This window comes from Lepisosteus oculatus, chromosome 6 (genome assembly GCF_040954835.1).
Source record: "Lepisosteus oculatus isolate fLepOcu1 chromosome 6, fLepOcu1.hap2, whole genome shotgun sequence".
Lineage (NCBI taxonomy): Eukaryota > Metazoa > Chordata > Actinopteri > Semionotiformes > Lepisosteidae > Lepisosteus > Lepisosteus oculatus.
In genome coordinates, this window is record NC_090701.1 from 57815899 (window position 1) to 57832786 (window position 16888).

At 42.0% G+C, this 16888-nt stretch overlaps 3 protein-coding genes across 13 annotated transcripts in view; 1 reads left to right on the forward strand and 2 right to left on the reverse strand.

Moving 5' to 3' along the window:
* The window catches only part of LOC102697695 (UDP-N-acetylglucosamine transporter TMEM241 homolog), a 34593-nt gene extending 34075 nt beyond the window's left edge, over window positions 1-518 (reverse strand). For all 8 annotated transcript variants that reach the window (XR_011189960.1, XR_011189959.1, XR_011189958.1 and 5 more), the window contains exon 1: window positions 325-518. Coding sequence is in view for 5 of the 8 variants with exons in the window: in XM_069191640.1 (XP_069047741.1) it covers window positions 325-393 (69 nt within the window). In the remaining 3 variants the exon portion in view is untranslated. The remainder of the gene's footprint in view (window positions 1-324) is intronic.
* An 83-nt stretch (window positions 519-601) lies between these two features.
* Window positions 602-6384, reverse strand: LOC102697501 (leucine-rich repeat-containing protein 15-like). 4 transcript variants are annotated; one of them, XM_015353492.2, is made up of 3 exons: window positions 6326-6384; window positions 4408-4554; window positions 602-2510 (listed from the first exon to the last, which is right to left on the reverse strand). In XM_015353492.2, the coding sequence occupies exon 3, from the start codon at window positions 2496-2498 to the stop codon at window positions 1269-1271; it is 1230 nt and encodes a 409-aa protein (XP_015208978.2). In that variant the 5' UTR covers window positions 2499-2510; window positions 4408-4554; window positions 6326-6384; the 3' UTR covers window positions 602-1268. The 4 variants fall into 4 exon arrangements, with proteins under 4 accessions (XP_015208978.2, XP_015208977.2, XP_015208976.2 ...); XM_015353491.2 differs by lacking the exon at window positions 6326-6384 and adding an exon at window positions 5134-5223; XM_015353490.2 differs by lacking the exon at window positions 6326-6384 and adding an exon at window positions 4835-4920.
* Window positions 4953-15811, forward strand: riok3 (RIO kinase 3 (yeast)). The gene is made up of 13 exons (XM_015353488.2): window positions 4953-5356; window positions 7636-7751; window positions 8560-8702; window positions 8794-8901; window positions 9486-9595; window positions 10389-10532; window positions 10985-11112; window positions 11867-12049; window positions 12640-12799; window positions 13259-13339; window positions 13432-13521; window positions 14092-14199; window positions 14966-15811. Exons 1-13 carry the CDS (start codon window positions 5297-5299, stop codon window positions 15068-15070), a joined length of 1536 nt encoding a protein of 511 aa, XP_015208974.1. The 5' UTR covers window positions 4953-5296; the 3' UTR covers window positions 15071-15811.
* The last annotated feature ends 1077 nt before the right edge of the window (window positions 15812-16888 follow it).

A 16888-nucleotide genomic window follows, 5' to 3' on the forward strand; every position in this document is an offset into this window, starting at 1 on the left:
TACTACTAACAGTGCATGATTTTCCTGGGCCATTATAGAATTAAACCAAAAACAACAGACCCTCAGTCTGTATGAAACAGAGATCAACACACCCTCTGAACGACATGGGCAAACACCAGGACATTCAAACGCGGATCTCTGGGGGAAGCAACTAGTACAACTACACATTTTGAACACTAACGCCGTTAGTAACGGAAGATCTGATTTCAAGTTAAAAAAAAGTTAACGTCTTAAATGCCAAAGGAACGCTTCAGCGGGTATGACAGGTCTTTTAAATTATTTCAAGACGGAAGCAATAGGTAAAACAAAACAATAGTCTCTCACCTTGTTTGTGAAGCACGACACCAAGTAGAAAAGGCAAAAGCTAAGACCGAGTGCAATGCTCTTCCACATTTGCCAAGATAAAACTATTGCTTCAGTCCAGCGATGTCTGTCATCCTGTTTCTACCAAATCTTTTTCGCCTGAGTACCTCGCAGCCATGTCTGACACGTTGCTCAGAGATTGCTCCAATCCAACACCAGCTACTCCTGAAGGAACTGACCCCTTAAAGAGACAGGCACCCCTCTCACACGGAGCACCAAAATGCTGTAACACATACAATCAAAGTCAATCAAAGTTTATTTATCAAATGCACAACAATACAACTTGCAGCAGTAGTTGCTGGCAATGAATTGTCTTTACAGCAGGTAAAGACATACAGCAGGTTAATTGGGCTCACACAACTATTGAAATACTAGAAAGCACAGTACGACATGATAGGGTTGATTAAATGATAAAATTGAATTTGAATTCCAAATTAAAATCTAAGCTTAATTGAGTGTTGAAGAAAAGTGATTGGACATTTTCTGTTTTCCAAGACCACATAGGTGAAGAGTTTGTATTGTATCTGATATCTCTGTCACTTAGCTGAACCCACAGCTAAAAGGAAGAAAATTATGTTGAAGAAAATCATCATTTCACAAATATGACACATTATAAATTTTTACCATGGATGATGTGTAGCCGTGTGAATAGCAGAAAATCTGCATTGGCTTTCATAGATTTAACCTAAAGCATTGCGTGCTCAGTTCTAAAATGATTTGTTAAGAATTAAGAAGTCCTTTATACAAACAGAAAAGTACTGGTGCAATTAAGGCATTTTTCTGACTCAAGGGGAATTGTCAAAAAAAGTTTCCCAAGAATACAGACAAAGCCCCAGTGACAAATCTGACAACAAGGCTTCGTCAGATTCATCACCCCCACATCATTTTACATTGAGTAGCCTTTGTCAGATGCATGTCACAGGAGGAACTATAGATAACTTTGAGGAGACAGTGGAACACACTGGGTTGTTGGTCATCAGCACTTTCTTTAAATTGAGATTACTCTTGAGAAGATCAAAGTCCATTTCTGCTATGAAATTGCTTGACAGATCCAAGAGTTCTAAATCCTCCATGTGACTTATAAAGACCTCAGCTGGCCAGAGGTGTATTTTACAGCAGCAAATCTTTAACTCCTGCACGTTCTGCAGCCCCAGAAGCATGGGCATCTTCGAGAAGTCATTTCTGTCCAAATACAAGTATTCCAGTGCAGTGTTATTCTGAAAAACATCTCTCGGCAGCCAAAATATAGAGTTGCCTGACAGGTCTAGCACTGTGAGTTGGTATAAACCTGTCAAGAATCCATCCGGAAGCTTCGATAAAGAATTATTGGACAGAGTGAGCTTTGTGAGATGAGACAGATTAATGAAGGGAAATGGTGGCAATGATGAAATGCTATTCCCTGACAGATACAGAAACCTTAGGTTCCTTAAACCTCTTAGGGCTGGCAATACAGACTGAGTAAATCTATTGTTATTGAGGATCAGATCAGACAGGTTATGTTGGTGGTATAATAACCTAGTAGGTAAATGTGTCAGGGCATTATTGGACAAATCCAGTATCTGAAGTTTGGGTGTTGGATCAAATAATTGTGATGGTATAGTTGTTAATCTGTTACCAGATAGAATCAGTGTGTTTAAACGTGCAAGACCTTCAAATATATTGTTGTGTAGCAGCATGGAGTTGTCTGAAAGATCAAGGTAAGTGAGGCTTTGTAGTTTTGCAAAGGTTCCATCGGGGAGGGTCTTCAGCTGATTTTTTGCCAGGTTTATCCAGACCATTTTAAACGGTGCTTGAAGAAAACCAATGGGTATCGACTGGAGGTCATTTTCAGACACATCTAAGGAGAGGAGGTTGATGAGACTCTCCAAAGTATCATTCTCAGGGCAGATCTTATTCCTGGATAAGCCTAGAAAGGTCAGGGCTGTCAGGTTTCTGAAAGCCCCCTTCAGGATGCTGGTTAACTGATTGTCAGACAGGAACAGAGTCTCTGTTTGGGGTGCAATGTCCCAGGGAAGGTTCCTGAGGCCAGCTCTGCTGCAGTCGGTCACAGCGGGGGAACAGACGCAGCCCGCAGGGCACCCTTCTGCCGCCACTCCCATCCACAGCGAGATAAGGAGTAGAATCAGGGTGGCCATCTTCCTTCCACTCTGAAGAAGGAAAACCACAACAACAACAACAACAACAAAAAACAAACAGTTACCCACTGGTGCAAGCAAAACCAAAATAAAATCCCCTTTATTTAAATATAAATGATGTCTTCAACTCATTGAACTTCAACTTCAACTGCACCACATCCTTTAATATTCTGGGTAAAAAACTCTGATTACAGATGTAACGTATCAGTTCGTGAGCCTTTGAATTCTGCAGCAAGAGCAACTTCTCTTCCATCTAATTTCCCTATTCAGTCACATTCCTTAGGTCACATTCCTTAGGGCGGAGCGGTGGCTCTGTGGCTCAGGATCTGCGTCTGTGACCGGAAGGTTGCCGGTTCAAATCCCGCGGCCGGCAGAGGAATCCTACTCCGTTGGGCCCCTGAGCAAGGCCCTTAACCCCAACTGCTCCAGGGGCGCCGTACAATGGCTGACCCTGCGCTCTGACCCCAAGCTTCTCTCCCTGTCTCTGTGTCTGTGTCTCCCTGGAGAAAAAGCTGGGGTATGCGAAAAGACGCATTCCTAATGCAAGAAATTGTATAGGGCTAATAAAGAAACATTATTATCATTATCATTTATGTGGGCATTAGCATGTCCCCTATTAATGATCAAATTTGCAGAGAGAATATGCTGTAGATTACAGGCCAATCTCCATTACAGGACTTAAATGATAAAATTGAATACACCGCATACAGAAAATAAACTGGTAGAAAGCCCTGACTGGGATATAGTTCGGGGAGGTACTTTTTCTTCTTCTAAAAATGTAGGACACTAGCTGCTCTGTGCTGAAGTTGTACATGCGGTACTTGCAACACCAAACAGCTCAACGTGTAGATTGCTCATGGCCCTCTCTTCTTTAGGTGAACTCAGGGTGTGAGCACCTGTTCACATGTTGTGAAAACAGCGCTTTTAAGGGATATTTGACTGTATGAAAAAGTTCTGGTATTGGATCTTACTGGTATGTCCACACCTACAGTATGATCCCCTGACAACTCCTACTCACTGACATCTCCCAGACAGGTAAGATGTCTTTTGCTGGTGCATTGTTGCAGCCAAAAAAAAAAAATGTTTGGTTGGGAGAAGACTGGGATTCCATTAAAAATGGTCTCTGCCTGGACAAAAGCTTATCTTAAATGATAAATTCTGTTAAAATAGTATACTATCTCTTTACGTTTCTTTCGTTTCAGTTTGTATTTGTGTTGTACATTATGTTTTAGAAATATGATAAAAATGTATTTAAAACAGGTAACAAAATATATATTTTTTGTGTTTCTAAAAAACTATATAATCACTGCAATTAGAGCCAGACTGGAATGCTGTAAGCTTTAAGAGCAAAGTTAATGGGATCTATTATGATATCATAAAACATCTCATCATTAACAAGTGAACTGCTCTCAGGGGAACACTAGCTAAATGCAAACTGATGCAATCATAGGAACTGAAATACAAGATACACTGAGTAATGTACTCTCAGTAATACACTCTAGAAAACAGTTTTTTTATATTTTCAAAGTGTGCATCACATTAAATACACATATTCTGTATCTTCAGTAAAACAGGTAATTAAAGGTTGAAAAATAAGTAAATGTACCTCACCTAAAAGCAGTGAGAATTTTTTGAACAATCCCAAGCCAAATCATAGCCAATACAGCTGATAACTTAATAATCATACTAAATCGACCCCTCTAGAAGCGGACATTGCAATTTATTTACGCAGATATTAATAGCTGTTCGTTAGGACTGGAAGCTGCACTAAATAGCCATAGCTTATACTACACACTCCTTGAGCAGAATCAGTAGTGGTTGGGCCAGTCTGACAGTCTTAGTATTTAAGATACAGTATTTACGGCTACCCTGACACTTTTTACAGGAAGATGAAACTCAGAATACTCACATTTTAAACAGTTTTTAAACTTTCTTCCCTTGCCAAAAAGCTCTAAGGGACTGCCACATCAATACTGTCCCGTTTCAAATAAAGTAAACTGCATTCTTGGTAGGTCCAGAAGTCTGTTTGCCTGTGGCAATACACGGTTGCACAATCCTTTAAAAAATAAACAGAATAACAGACGTTCAGAAAACAGATCACACGCTGCTTAAGAAACTGAATTGGAAGCGGATAACTTGTGTCAAAACACTGTGGCCCTCGTATTTCAATTCTGATGGCAATACAGCGCACACATTTTAAATGTTTTAGATTTGATACTCAAATATCCTTCGCTTATTGGGCGTTTGTAAGAAATCACTAGCGAACCCCAGCTAAATCGTGAAGAGATGCACGATCAAGATGACTTCTTGCTCAAAGAAAAGGGTCGCCTACCTACACACTGCAAGTAGGAAGGCTTTAGGGAAAGTGTCTTTGTGAGAGGATAATAAAAAAACGAGCTGCGTCTTTAAGAGAGTGTCCCTGCAGTATCAGCTGGTGCCGAGCGCCTCTGCACAGGCGAGGCAGTTCAGCCATTTAGCTCCGCCGTATCGGTGGTACTCGAACACTTCTGCTTATTTGCCAATTTTGGCAGGTCATCTCTATTTTTATTATAATTTTCTACCACGTGTCGTGGTATATATTTTTGTACAGCGACCACCGTTTAGTCGAAGTCAAGAATTATATTTTTTATAATACCTTGTTTTTCTTTCTGGTGACGCGAACTCGGTTCACAGAGCTGCTGTTTGGTGTTCAACTTGCCCAGACTTGTCATTGACTCGTGTTTACTACAGTACTGGGCATATTTATTAACTATTTATTTATCCGAGAACAAACTGCGCACTTCGCTGGTTGGGGAAAAATGGATCAAATAGGAGTAGCTGCCAAAGAAAACGAGACTGATTCCGTGTGGAAACCCAAGGTCAGTATTTTTTAAAATTATTTTATTCAGCATACAAGTCTGAATTGCGGGGCCTAGCCTAGTGCAGAAGACGAGCCACTGACGTCAGCGCTGTTAGGAGTTTCACACTATACCGGCTTCTGTTAATATTCTTGCTTGACACTAAAATGTCATTAGAAAATGTTATCGATATATAATGATAAAAACTACTACAGAAATTATCCCTCCCGGAATATACATGTCCAGTCCTATATAAGAAACACACGCGAGATCTGGTCGTTAAAAACCGAACTCCGTTCAGCTTAATTCCTTCAAGGACCTGAGGCTTCATACAGATTTTTTTTATTTCTATTTTTCTATTTACAAATTGTGTCCCTAGTCGGGAAACATGAGAGAATCGGGAAAGCAGCGGAGTGGCCCAGCGACTAGTTTCGATGACGTCATAGTGGAGCAGGGTGATGTAATGTAAGCCCTTCAGAGCAGATCCGCTGTCTCTTCACTTAAATTCACAAAACTGCCTGCGAGTTATATTACTGGTGTAACCCTTGCAATGCCTTAAACTGTAAAACGCTGCTTGTGTAATGTTATAGACTTTCGTAAGTGTCCATATTGCTCAATACTTATTTTCCCCAGAAAAGATATCTTAACATGATTCTTTTATTTTAAAACGTAGCACCAACATTTGCACAAGAACGTTCAAACCTCAGTCTTCTTAATCATATTTCTGAGTAACTATTTCATTCGTAAAAGCTAAATACTTCTTATTGTATAAAATGCTTCTCTTTTTTTAAAACAAGCTATAAGGTGTAGAAAACCTGTGTACTTGGCTACTATTCTAATTGAGCGCCCCACTGTGTAAGGCAAGTCGTCTTATTTTTGTATCCTTATTAGCATTGGTGAATCGCCCCCTGTTTCTGCTGTGCATGCCTGTTTCTCATGCTGATAACACCATAATAGAACAGATCTCCAATGAAGTGCTGCTTCCCTAACCTTCCTCCAGATGGCGCTGTACCACTCAGCTGCCAGCCAGTGCAGTTTTGGGAAGGAAGAAGTAAGGACTTTCCAGAAAGCAAAATGTTCAGAATCAGATCTCGTGTATCAGGCTCCGAGTGTGCTTAAATACGACTTGATAAATCTACTTCAAAAATTTTCTGTAATGATTGATTAATTAATGAGCAAGAAGTTACCAAAAACTGTTCTGTGATGAAATTAGCGGTGAACTGTTGACTGAGGACCTTTGCCTTCGGGAATGACTCACCGGTCTCTTGCAGGAAAGTACACTGTCTCCACAGAGATAAAAGCCAGTAATGACAGTGTAATGAGCACAGGCCTTCTGTAACTCTATAGACTAATGTCCGAGACCGACACGTTTGCAAACAATAAGTCATACAGAATTTCCCTTCTGGGTGTAGCTGGCAGGGACATTGGTATATAAGTACCTGCATGAATAGTTTCTTGCTGCGCGACTATGAGTCATTACATAAACGTGATTCGAGTGGGATGTTTCGGATAGGAAAATTCTAAAATGGCAGCCTGGTATGAGATCTCCAATCCCTGTTTTTCATGATTATTATCCTAAAAAAATGTAGATACCGCCTTTTAAAGTACCTTCTCAAAGCGCTTTACAGTAAGAAAAAAAAGAACACTGATATGAGATAAAAAGTTAGTACATTTAAAAACAAGGGTTTTGAGTCTGGTTGAAGATGCAAAGGGACAGACGGGGGCAGACGCAGACATCAGTTGAGTAAAAAGCCTTTCCGGAGAAGGGTTGGGTCTGGATTTGACTCTCTGATATCCTGGGGGAGAGAGTCCCAGAGCTCTGGGGTGCAGCAGGAGAAGGCCCTGTCACCCATGGTGTGAAGATGAGCTTGGGGAACAGAGGGGAGACCAGAGTCGGACAAAGACTGTGAGGTGGGGAGTAGACAGATAATGAGTCAGACAGGTACTGAGGTGCCAAGCCATGCAGAGCATTATAGGTGAGCATGAGGACTTTAAAGTCGGCGCAGAACCTAACAGGAAGCCAGTGCGGGGACTCCAGGATAGGAGTAATGTGATCCCTTGCAGCGGAACTGGTCAGGCGTCTGGCTGCTGAATTGTGGGCATGCCGGAGATTGTTCAGACTGGGCTTGGGTACTCCAGCGAGTAGGGCACTGCGGTAATCAACGCAAGAGAAGACAAATACATTGACAAGCTTTTCAGCAACAGTCAAGAGACAACAAAATACGGAGCGTGCAGATATTTCCGAGATGGAAGAATGATGTTTTTACAGTTCCTCCATTTCATTCTTTTTCTCCCCTCAGAGCCCATGGGGAGCCCCTAACAGTGTGGTAAATCCCTGCTCCCTGGCTGATGTGATGAGCGAGCAGCTGGCGATACAGCTCAATGAGGAGTTCTCGACCTACCCCAGCTGCCCGGAGTGAGTCCACCGAACAAGATCGATCAGATTCCTTCTCATGTTCTGTTCTTCCTACTGAAAGGGAGGATTTCTTTTCTTCCCACTTGTGTTTTGAAGCCGTGAGCAATGTCATGCTAGGCAGGTGTAGTGGGATGGAAATGCGATTAAATAAGCAGCCTTAATTGGAGATCCTGCATCAGACAAGATAGTGGCCTGGACTGTATGTTCAAAAACTCTTTTAAAATCCACTTATGAACCACTGCTCAGACCAAACCAAAAGCTTCTACAACCAAAGCCTTTTCAAAATTGCAGCTGAAAAGGGTTATTACAAAGGTATAAGGAAGACTGAAGTCTTCTTTGTAAAGGGTGGGCTGATCCAAATATATTCATTACGCCTGTTGTTGGAAGCCATTCAGGCTGTACATCTGTGATATGGACTTTGCAGCAGGTTGCAAATCCTATCTTGAGGTCCTGTGTCCCATTCCTCTTGCACAGCCTGGATCGCTGCTCCCTGACCTCATTCCTCAAATGTGGAATGGGCTCATGTCTAGCAACTAGGGCATCGCGGGCATAACTGTCAGTTTCCCATCCTGGAGGAAAGCTGTTGTGCAAATTACAGTCGGCACAAAGTTAACATCCGACGCTCTAGTGTTCCTGTATAAACCAGGATGGCTCCCACATTTCCCTTTTCATTTTCCTCTCAAAGTTGCCTGCCTGTCTTGGGATTCCCTATAGGGATCAGATCAACACATGGCAATTCTCATGATTTTCCTGGAAAAGATCATGTTTTGTGATCCGGATCTGTTATGTGTCTTGTGTATGAATGTAGAGTTCCCGAATCCCTCATCACTGGCGATAATATCGAGACCTCCAGTGACCTGATGCTGGCCCAGATGCTGCAGATGGAGTTTGACCGCGAGTTCGACACGCAGCTGCGGAGAGAAGAGAAGAAGTTCAACGGCGACAGCAAGGGTAACTTGTCATGCATTTATTTAGTCATTTTTAATAGAGTTATGTCTCCCTGCAGTAAATCGTCTTCATGGCATCTTTTTTTACCCTGCAGTGTCCATTTCCTTTGAGAACTATCGGATGGTGCATCCATACGAAGACAGCGACAGTTCAGAAGATGAAGTTGATTGGCAGGACACTCGCCACGACCCTTACGGACCTGGTAAAACGACTGCCTCCTGGTTCTCAGCCCGAGCCCTAGAGAGCACTTGTGTCTTCCGCATTTTATTCCTGAGAATTTCACTACTGAGGCTGATCAGTTCCTTTCATTGAACTGGTTGATTAGCCAGACCTTCGTGACTGTTTCTGCACTCAGTCGTGGGCTCCAGGATTTTGATGTTGCTTCTCATCCATCTGTTCCTCAGCGTAGTTACTCAGACGGTTCATTATGTGATTGATTAGTGATGTACAGACACAGAAAACCTAGCCTTTATCGAAAGATGTTTTGAAGCAAGAGTCTCCAACCCCAGTCGTAGAGCACAGTTTTAATTCTAGCCACACCCTGAATGACTCAGTTGATTTTGTTCATGTGATTTCCAGGTCTTTGCTCATTGATGGCTGTAACACCAGCAGAAAAAAACATGTTTCATCAGGACCAGGGTTGCAGATCTAGAGGAACTTCTATATTATATCTGTTTTATTGCAAAGTGTGTTCTTTATATGAACATAGTATGGAGTTCACTGTATAGTACACACTATTCTACAGTTACTGCACGATAGATATTCTGCTCCTGCTTGCTCTTACAGATAAACCTTCAACAAATCCCAGGAAAGGGTTTGCAGGAAAAGGCAAAAACATTACGACAAAGCATGATGAGGTTGTGTGTGGCAGAAAGAACACTGCGCGGATGGAAAACGTGAGTACTGCTCAGGCAGGTGTTGTAGAAGACGTGAGTGTAGTGAAGTCTGGGGCAGTAATATTACTAGATGATGTGCCGTGAGTCAGGGCAGCCTTAAGTACAACAATTTACATTACATGCAAATACAGGGAACACTCACGTCAGTGCAATAAGGTAAAATTGATTAAATTAATAAAATGACTAGGAGGCTAGAACAATCTGAGCGAGCCGTATGAGTTCCATACAGACAAGAATCCAGAAAATATGGATTTTAATTTCTGTTTGTATGAGCTGTTTGTCTCCCTGAAAGTGCAGTGGAACCTGAATTCCCCTTAGAGGTGTGGCATTTGTCATATCTGTGACCTCCCAGGTGACGTATAATACGAGAACTCCTACGACCACTTTGTTTAAAACGTTTCCTGACCCCATCCTGTTATAACTATCGTTTAGGAGGAATTTGCTGGTCTACAGAGATCTGCATGGAGTACTGACATACAGAAAACATGATGGATGGACTAATTCATTTATTTCCTTTTTTTTTAATTATATAATGTTAGCATGCCCAGAGGGGTTGGGCAGCCAGTTGACCTTGGACCCCCAGAGGTTTTTTTTCTCCTTACTAAGGAGTGTTTGGTTGCTCTCCTCTGTTGTCTTCTGGTCTTTTCTGTTCTGTATTGACAAAATGTACGGTCACTTGCATTGTTAAGCGCCCTGGGGCAACCTTGTTGTGAAAGGTGCTATATACAAATAAACTGAATTGAACTGAGTCCTCCACACCCGTCTTTTCAGAGTAGCTTGCTTTGCTTTTCAGTTCGCACCGGAGGTCCAGGTTGGGGACGGGATAGGCATGGATCTGAAGCTCTCGAACCACGTCTTCAACGCCTTGAAGCAGCACTGCTACTCTGAGCAGCGCCGCAGTGCCAGGCTGCACGAGAAGAAGGAGCACTCCACTGCAGTAAGCAGCCCGGTGTCGTTTCTGTTCACGGATTGGACCTGTATCTCTCTGGGTTTCTTTCTGTTGTTCAGAAACCGCTTTCCCCAACTTACCGTTTTTTCAGTTTTCATGAGAAATTTTGTTAAAACTGGAGATAAACATCTTCAGATATCAAGAGAATGGACTGGTTCATTTGACGGACTGCCTTTATTAATAGGAATGCTGGTATCTGAAACGCCGTACATTTAGATAAGAACCACTACCGAATGCTCTGGGAGAGCTTTGTTTTTCATGTTGTTCTCAAATTGTTCGTTTCTGTGTGGAATTGGACTGAAGGGTGATTATTTTTTGTGAATCTAGTGTGAACTATCAGTTAAGGTTGTTGGGGAGGGAATCACTTAAGTACTCAAATGCTGTTATAGACTTTTATTTTTTTTAATTAATTGTACTGATACTGTCTGATTGGCTGATAGGAACAAGCAGTGGATCCCAAGACACGTTTGCTGATGTTCAAGATGGTTAATGCTGGAATCCTGGAAAACATCAATGGATGCATCAGCACTGGAAAAGAGTCTGTTGTTTTCCATGCCAGTGGAGGGAGGTGAGACTGAAATATTTTCACAGATTCTTTTTAGTTATAAAGTTCTAATACGCTTGGATTCTCTAATCTAATTCCTTGAGATGTTTACAGAATCATATGGTGTATTGGGATCCAGTTTTTCTCTGTACTGTCCCCCAAAAATATTAGTCGTAATCCCATCTCAACAATGGTCCAGCCATTGTTAAATATTGGCAAAATTGTTTGGCTACCTGGGCATTGACTAAGATGGAGTGACAAATCTAATTACACATGTGCATTAAATAGGACTGCCTCTTAAGAATTAATAGCAATAATGAATCTGCTAGAAAGAATAAACTAGTCATAGGGGGTCAGAAGGTGGGAAATACCATCTTAACAGTTGAAGGTAGACAGACTGACTGCATTCATTATTTACTTACATGAAAATTCAGGTCTGTGTCTGGGTTGGAAAAATGTATAGCACTGCACGCCCTGTAAAATGTAAAGTAAACTTTGCTGTGTTTAATTTCTCAGCACTTTATCCTTGTTCTGTTTCTGCCTATCTGGCAGTTTTTTCCTAAATTCTCATTCTCAGCTTATTCTGGATCACAAGTTCATTTAGTATATTTGTAAAAAGAAAAAATGATGAGTCAGTGATTAGGAGAATAATAAAGAGCAATTTGTACAGCATCTGTGATATATCATAATTTCATTTTTTTTAACCTTTTAAACTTAAAATTAAATAAGTATGAACTCTCTGTTGTCTCTAATTTGATTGTTTTTGTATGTTTTGAAGTATGGATGACAAGCCTGTGCCCGCGGAATGCGCACTGAAAGTTTACAAGACTACACTGAATGAGTTCAGAAACCGGGACAAGTATATTAAGGACGATTATCGATTCAAAGATCGGTTCAGCAAACTGAACCCACGCAAAATCATCCGCATGTGGGCAGAAAAGGAAATGCATAATCTTACTAGGTGAGAGAAATCACAAGTGTGCGAACTACAGAGCTGGACTGTCATCCCATTTCTTGATGCTTCATGTGTGTTCCACAATGGATGAATTTGCCGAACCATTCAGTCTTCTAACAAACTGAAATACGGCACCTGAAAGAGCAAGGTTATCAGACTGTTTGTTTTATTGAAGGAAATAATGGAGTTCATGTTGCTTTAATGTTGTTTTAAGTTCAACATTGTGGTAACACCGGCCTTCAGCAGGTTGTATGACAGATTTCATTGCATGTTGTAATTCGTATAGAGTAGCTACATATATGCTTTAATTGTTAAAGAAAGTACGGAAGCTGTAGAATGATCTTAAATTAACAAAAAAAACCAAAGGCTTCCTTTAATTTCAGTAGTATAAACATGCTGTTTTCACCTTTCTAAGTAACATGCTGTTACTTTCACCAGTTATGCCCCCTCCTTCTTTATTCCCACACCGTTCCATTAATTCAGTTCAGTAAAGTCCACAGTCTTTTCAGTCGCTGCTGGAAAGCAGTTTTCTGCTCTGAGCTGGAGCGCGCCATGTAAACCTCTGAACTAACATGCGTCACTCCCTTCCTTCACAGAATGCAAAAGGTAGGAATTCCTTGTCCTGAAGTTGTTATCCTGAAGAAGCACATTTTGGTCATGTCTTTCATTGGAGAGAACCAGGTCCCTGCCCCCAAGCTGAAGGACGTCAAGCTGAACAGCGAGGACATGAAAGGGGCCTATTTCCAGGTCCTGCATGTAAGTGACGGGTGATGTCCTGTTCTGTTCTGGGTAGCAGGTGCTGTTTTGTGGGAAAAGCCTTTGAGCTCTTAGGTGTTGAATAGAAAGGCTAATCAAGCCCTGTTATACTTTTTGTACTGTTTGTTTGAATGGAGCAGGTAAATGTTTATTCCATGCTGAAAGGAAAATAAAAGAGGCACAAAGTTTCGGCCATGGAGCTTTTTCAGGTGTCTTTTCCTCTCAGCGTGGAGCAAGCCCTTACCTGTTCCTTTGTAGCACACAAATGCTGACGCAGCTGCCTATTATACATTTTAATGTCGGGCTTTTAGATTTTAACTTCATTCAGGATAAATATGAAACTGTAAAGTATCTTTTAAATATTCTAGCAAAACAAAAAATATCAGATTTTGTGTAATATGATGTGTAAAAGATCCTTGACTGTTTTTCATGATTCACATGGATGTCTGTCCTTTGCAGATGATGCAACAGCTGTATCAGGAATGTAACCTTGTTCACTCCGATCTGAGTGAATACAATATGCTTTGGCACGATGGCAAGGTAGGGTTTGTTTTGTTGCTGCTCCAGGTGTTTTTTACGAAGGCCGTTCTTCACCCCAGCTGTCTGACCCGAGGTCCTGTGCTTTGCTGCAGGTGTGGATCATCGATGTGAGCCAGTCTGTGGAGCCCACACACCCCCACGGGCTGGAGTTCCTCTTCAGAGACTGCAGGAACGTGGCCTTGGTAAGGCAGCCTGTGGCATGGTCAGTGCCGGTCAAGAAGCATATATATTCCATGGTTTGTAAAGCTATTGATTTGAAAGTGTTGTACAAGTTATTTAAAAGGAATAAGCCAAGGTTAATCTCTCGCTGGAAAATTACATTAAAACTACGTTTCCACTGAGAAAGCTGCTTCAGGAGTTTGGCGACACCTGAGGAGGGTTTTCGCAGCTGAAACTGTGTGTGAGCCCTCTTTATTGTTCAACGTGCGGCTAAGATTGCTACTTTGCAGCAACACTTCCCCGCAACTCCCCGCTCTTGAAAGGATTAAATATGAATAATTCTCTGGTGAATCTCAGTCCAATCCGTTATAGAAGTACCTTTCAAGAGATTTTGTCCAGCTGTGGCCTAGCTTACACTGAAACTGAACTTCTGTTTTTTTAGAAACAGCTTTCCTTAACATGCTGAGTTTGTTCAGGATAACTAACTTTAACTTCTAAGAAAGCGTATCCATGACATTCAGTCTGTGTTCCTGAACCTCGGGATTTTTGCACTCTCCTGTGCTGTGCGGTTAACTACGGTTTCCCATGGGCAGTTTTTCCAGAAAGCTGGAGTGACTGAAGCGATGAATGTGTACGACCTTTTCAACGCCGTCTCTGGCCTTCAGATTAAAGCGGACAGTGAGGCTGAGTTCGTTGCTCAGGTGAGACCATTCGTTCGTGGCTTTCAGCTGTACAGGCTTCACCTGAATCTCCCATAACCTGTGTCTTCTGGGTTGGGCTGCAGCTCACGATCATCCCCTACAAGTTGCAGTGGGTATGAATTGGTGAGATGAATAGTCTCTGACCATTAATGGCCAATTTAGGACCCACCTGCTGGCGTCAAACATTTTAAAACGGTTTTAAGAAGGAGAAGTGGTCAGTCGCTGCGGCGGATTAGAACCCCTCTTCAGCGTGGGATAGAAATATGCTGCAGTGTGAAGTCTCATGTGTGCTCTTTTCGCACACTGATGAAGTCAGTTTTCAGGGGTGCCTGTCCTGCCTTTGTACAACATTGCAACTGATATTCATAACAGTTTTATGTTGAGTCATGTGCAAGAGTTGGATTTTCTACTTAAAATAAGAGTTGCAGACAACAAGAGGCGAATGACTCCACAATCCACATAGTTACCCAGCCGTGCTGTTGAAGCTGATAGCCTGGTTTTCTTCAGGAAACAGCTGGATGAGTTTCCTAGGAGCTACTAGCTACCAGAAAAAACAGAAATTTGTATTGTTCTTAGTTCTCTTATGCCTCTTTTGATCCCTTGATCATGTTCGGTTGCTAGTAGACAGAATACCAGTCTCTTTAGGTTTCTTAGAAAAATGATTTAGAAGGATGGTTGAAACCGTTTTTAAATGGGCAGTTCTAGCTTTGATAGTTCGGTATCTGCTAATTTGAATAACTTTTTTTTAAATTCGTCTCTATTTCAGATTGAAGCTCTGGAGAAGATGAATGAAGATCATGTGCAGAAACATGGCAGAAAAGCTCCCTATTTCAGTGATGATGGGGGTCCTCCAATATTAAATGATGATTAGCAGTTGTGATTCGAACACAACGACACTGGAAAAAGTCGTGTTTGGTATGATGTGTGTGTTGTTTGAAGACTAATTACGTTACAGCCGCCACAGTAATCAAGATGAGAAATTGCAATAGTTGGGGGGGATAATAGTCGAGTAAGATCGTGTGGCAAAATCAATTGCAAAAAAGGCAACAGAAACAGTCTGAATCCTGCTGTCGCGACATCGTGTTTAATTGCAGTCATGGAATGATGACAAGTGGTCTGTGGTGACAGTTGGGGATTTAATGATGTGTTCTAAACAAAATATATTTTTATTCCAATAAGGCATTAAGATACGCAAGGGAAAGATGTTAGGGTGTGCCGATATTTTTGATTTTCATAACCCATACTGATAGCCAGTAATATATCGGCAAATATTGAATACTGATATTAAGGAGCAATGGGCCATGGTGCTTCATATCTGTTCAGGCTGATCATAACTTCGTGCCAGGCTCATGGAAGCCAACGTACAGTATCAGTGTGTCCCTAACAGATGCCTTAATATGTGATCAGCGTGTTCCATCTCTTGGCCCTTTATTGTGGTTTCCAAGGAACTGATGTTAATGATGCCTTTTTAAATAACTTCTTCTGCTCTTCGGTGAATGAAAAAGCATTGGCGTGGCTGAATTGCTGCGGTTTACAGTTTACAGTTTGACATGATGTCAACACTGAAATAAAACGAAACGGCGTTAATAAAGTTCACTGCAAGAGCCAAAAACAGTGTCTGTGAGCATTTTCTGTGGCGTGTTTACGGTCCCGAGTTTCCGCTGCACACAGTATTCGTCTTGTGAGAGGACAGCAGGTTCCTACAAGATGGCAGCTCTTGTGTGAAATATATTCCCCAGGAAGCCGCCCCTCAGTCACCTGACACAAGGTATGGTTGAGTGTGTGAGGAGGTTATTCACAGGACCCCCCTCTTCCCGAGATCCCAGATCTTTGCCTGCAGTCTTGCGCTCGTTCCCAGTGTGATCCAGATTATGATTCTTACCTGGACTATTGACATACTGGAAACTGGCGAGGCTATATTGCTCCTTACTGTACCAGTCTTGAATTACAGAATTCTGTCTGTTTTTTGGCATCTTTGAACAGACCCAAGACATTTGACCTTTTCCGCGTGGTTACTTGGTGATTGCTTTTTTTGGATTGGTGTACATCTGCTTTCGTGGTGAGGAAGCAGTCACCAGCATCGAGTCGTTTTAGTTCAAGGAAACCAAATGTGAGAAAAATAGAAATGCTTTGCTAGCACTTCAGTCCACTGGACTGTTCTGTGGAGCAATTGTTGCCTTAATGTGCGTTAGTGAGATCTTACTGAGTGTCGATGGTTGTCGTAGCAAAAGAAAATTAGTTATTAGTATTCGAATCGTCTGAACCACTATGGAAAATATCATAATAATTCCTTACATTTATATAGCACTTTTCTGGACACTCCACTCAAAGCGCTTTACAGGTAATGGGGATCCCCTCCACCACCACCAGTGTGCAGCTCTCAGTGGGGAGGAGAACAAAGTGATGAAGCCAGTTCAGGGATGGGGATTATTAGGAGGCCATGATTGGTAAGGGCCATTGGGAAATTTGGCCAGTACACCAGGGTAACACCCCTGCTCTTTTTGAGAAACGCCCTGGGATTTCTAATGACCGCAGAGAGTCAGGACCTCGGTTTTACGTCTCATCCGAAGGACGGCGCCTTTTTACAATTCAATGTCCCTGTCACTATACTGTGGCATTAGGACCCACACAGACCGCAGGGTGAGCGCCCCCTACTGGCCCCACTGACACCTCTTCCAGCAGCAGCCTC